The sequence below is a fragment of the Colobus angolensis genome, unplaced genomic scaffold, assembly GCF_000951035.1.
Source record: "Colobus angolensis palliatus isolate OR3802 unplaced genomic scaffold, Cang.pa_1.0 Scaffold245, whole genome shotgun sequence".
NCBI lineage: Eukaryota > Metazoa > Chordata > Mammalia > Primates > Cercopithecidae > Colobus > Colobus angolensis.
Window position 1 is genome coordinate 2,485,442 of NW_012115655.1, and position 658 is coordinate 2,486,099.

At 49.2% G+C, this 658-nt stretch overlaps 1 protein-coding gene across 1 annotated transcript in view; it reads left to right on the forward strand.

Moving 5' to 3' along the window:
• Positions 1–658, forward strand: part of EIF4G1 (eukaryotic translation initiation factor 4 gamma, 1) — a 21,085-nt gene that overhangs the window by 9,186 nt on the left and 11,241 nt on the right. The window contains exon 17 of the mRNA XM_011945832.1: positions 313–465. Within this exon, the coding sequence (XP_011801222.1) occupies positions 313–465 (153 nt within the window). The remainder of the gene's footprint in view (positions 1–312; positions 466–658) is intronic.

Consider the following 658-nt stretch of genomic DNA (forward strand, 5'->3'; position numbering starts at 1 on the left):
GCCTCAAAGGGGTCATTGACCTCATTTTTGAGAAGGCCATTTCAGAGCCCAACTTCTCTGTGGCCTATGCCAACATGTGCCGCTGCCTCATGGCGGTTAGTTTCCACTGGGTTCTAAATCTTATGGTCTAGTTGCCCATTTCTATTCCCAAGACTCCTTGAGTCCAGCTTCTTGGTTCTCCTCCAACTTGCACCTCCTCCAGCTGGAAGGAGGCAGAGCTAGGGCCAGATATCTTCCTGGGTCAGGTAGTTAAAGGCTCTTGGAAGGCCTTTCCTGCCCAGGACTAGTCTTGAGTGTGACATTCTCTCCGACCTGCAGCTGAAAGTGCCCACTACGGAGAAGCCAACAGTGACTGTGAACTTCCGAAAGCTGTTGTTGAATCGATGTCAGAAGGAGTTTGAGAAAGACAAAGATGATGATGAGGTTTTTGAGAAGAAGCAAAAAGAGATGGATGAAGCTGCTACGGTGAGAGAAAACCCACTACTGATTCTACTCCCCCACTCAGCTCCTTCCCTCACCCAGATGCTACTCAGCTGTAGAATTTGGAATGGAGATAGTGGTGTCTTGGGGATTTCTCTGGCTCAGAACTTTTTTTTTCCTTTTTGAGACAGAGTCTCGCTCTGTCACCCAGGCTGGAGTGCAGTGGCGTGATCTTGGC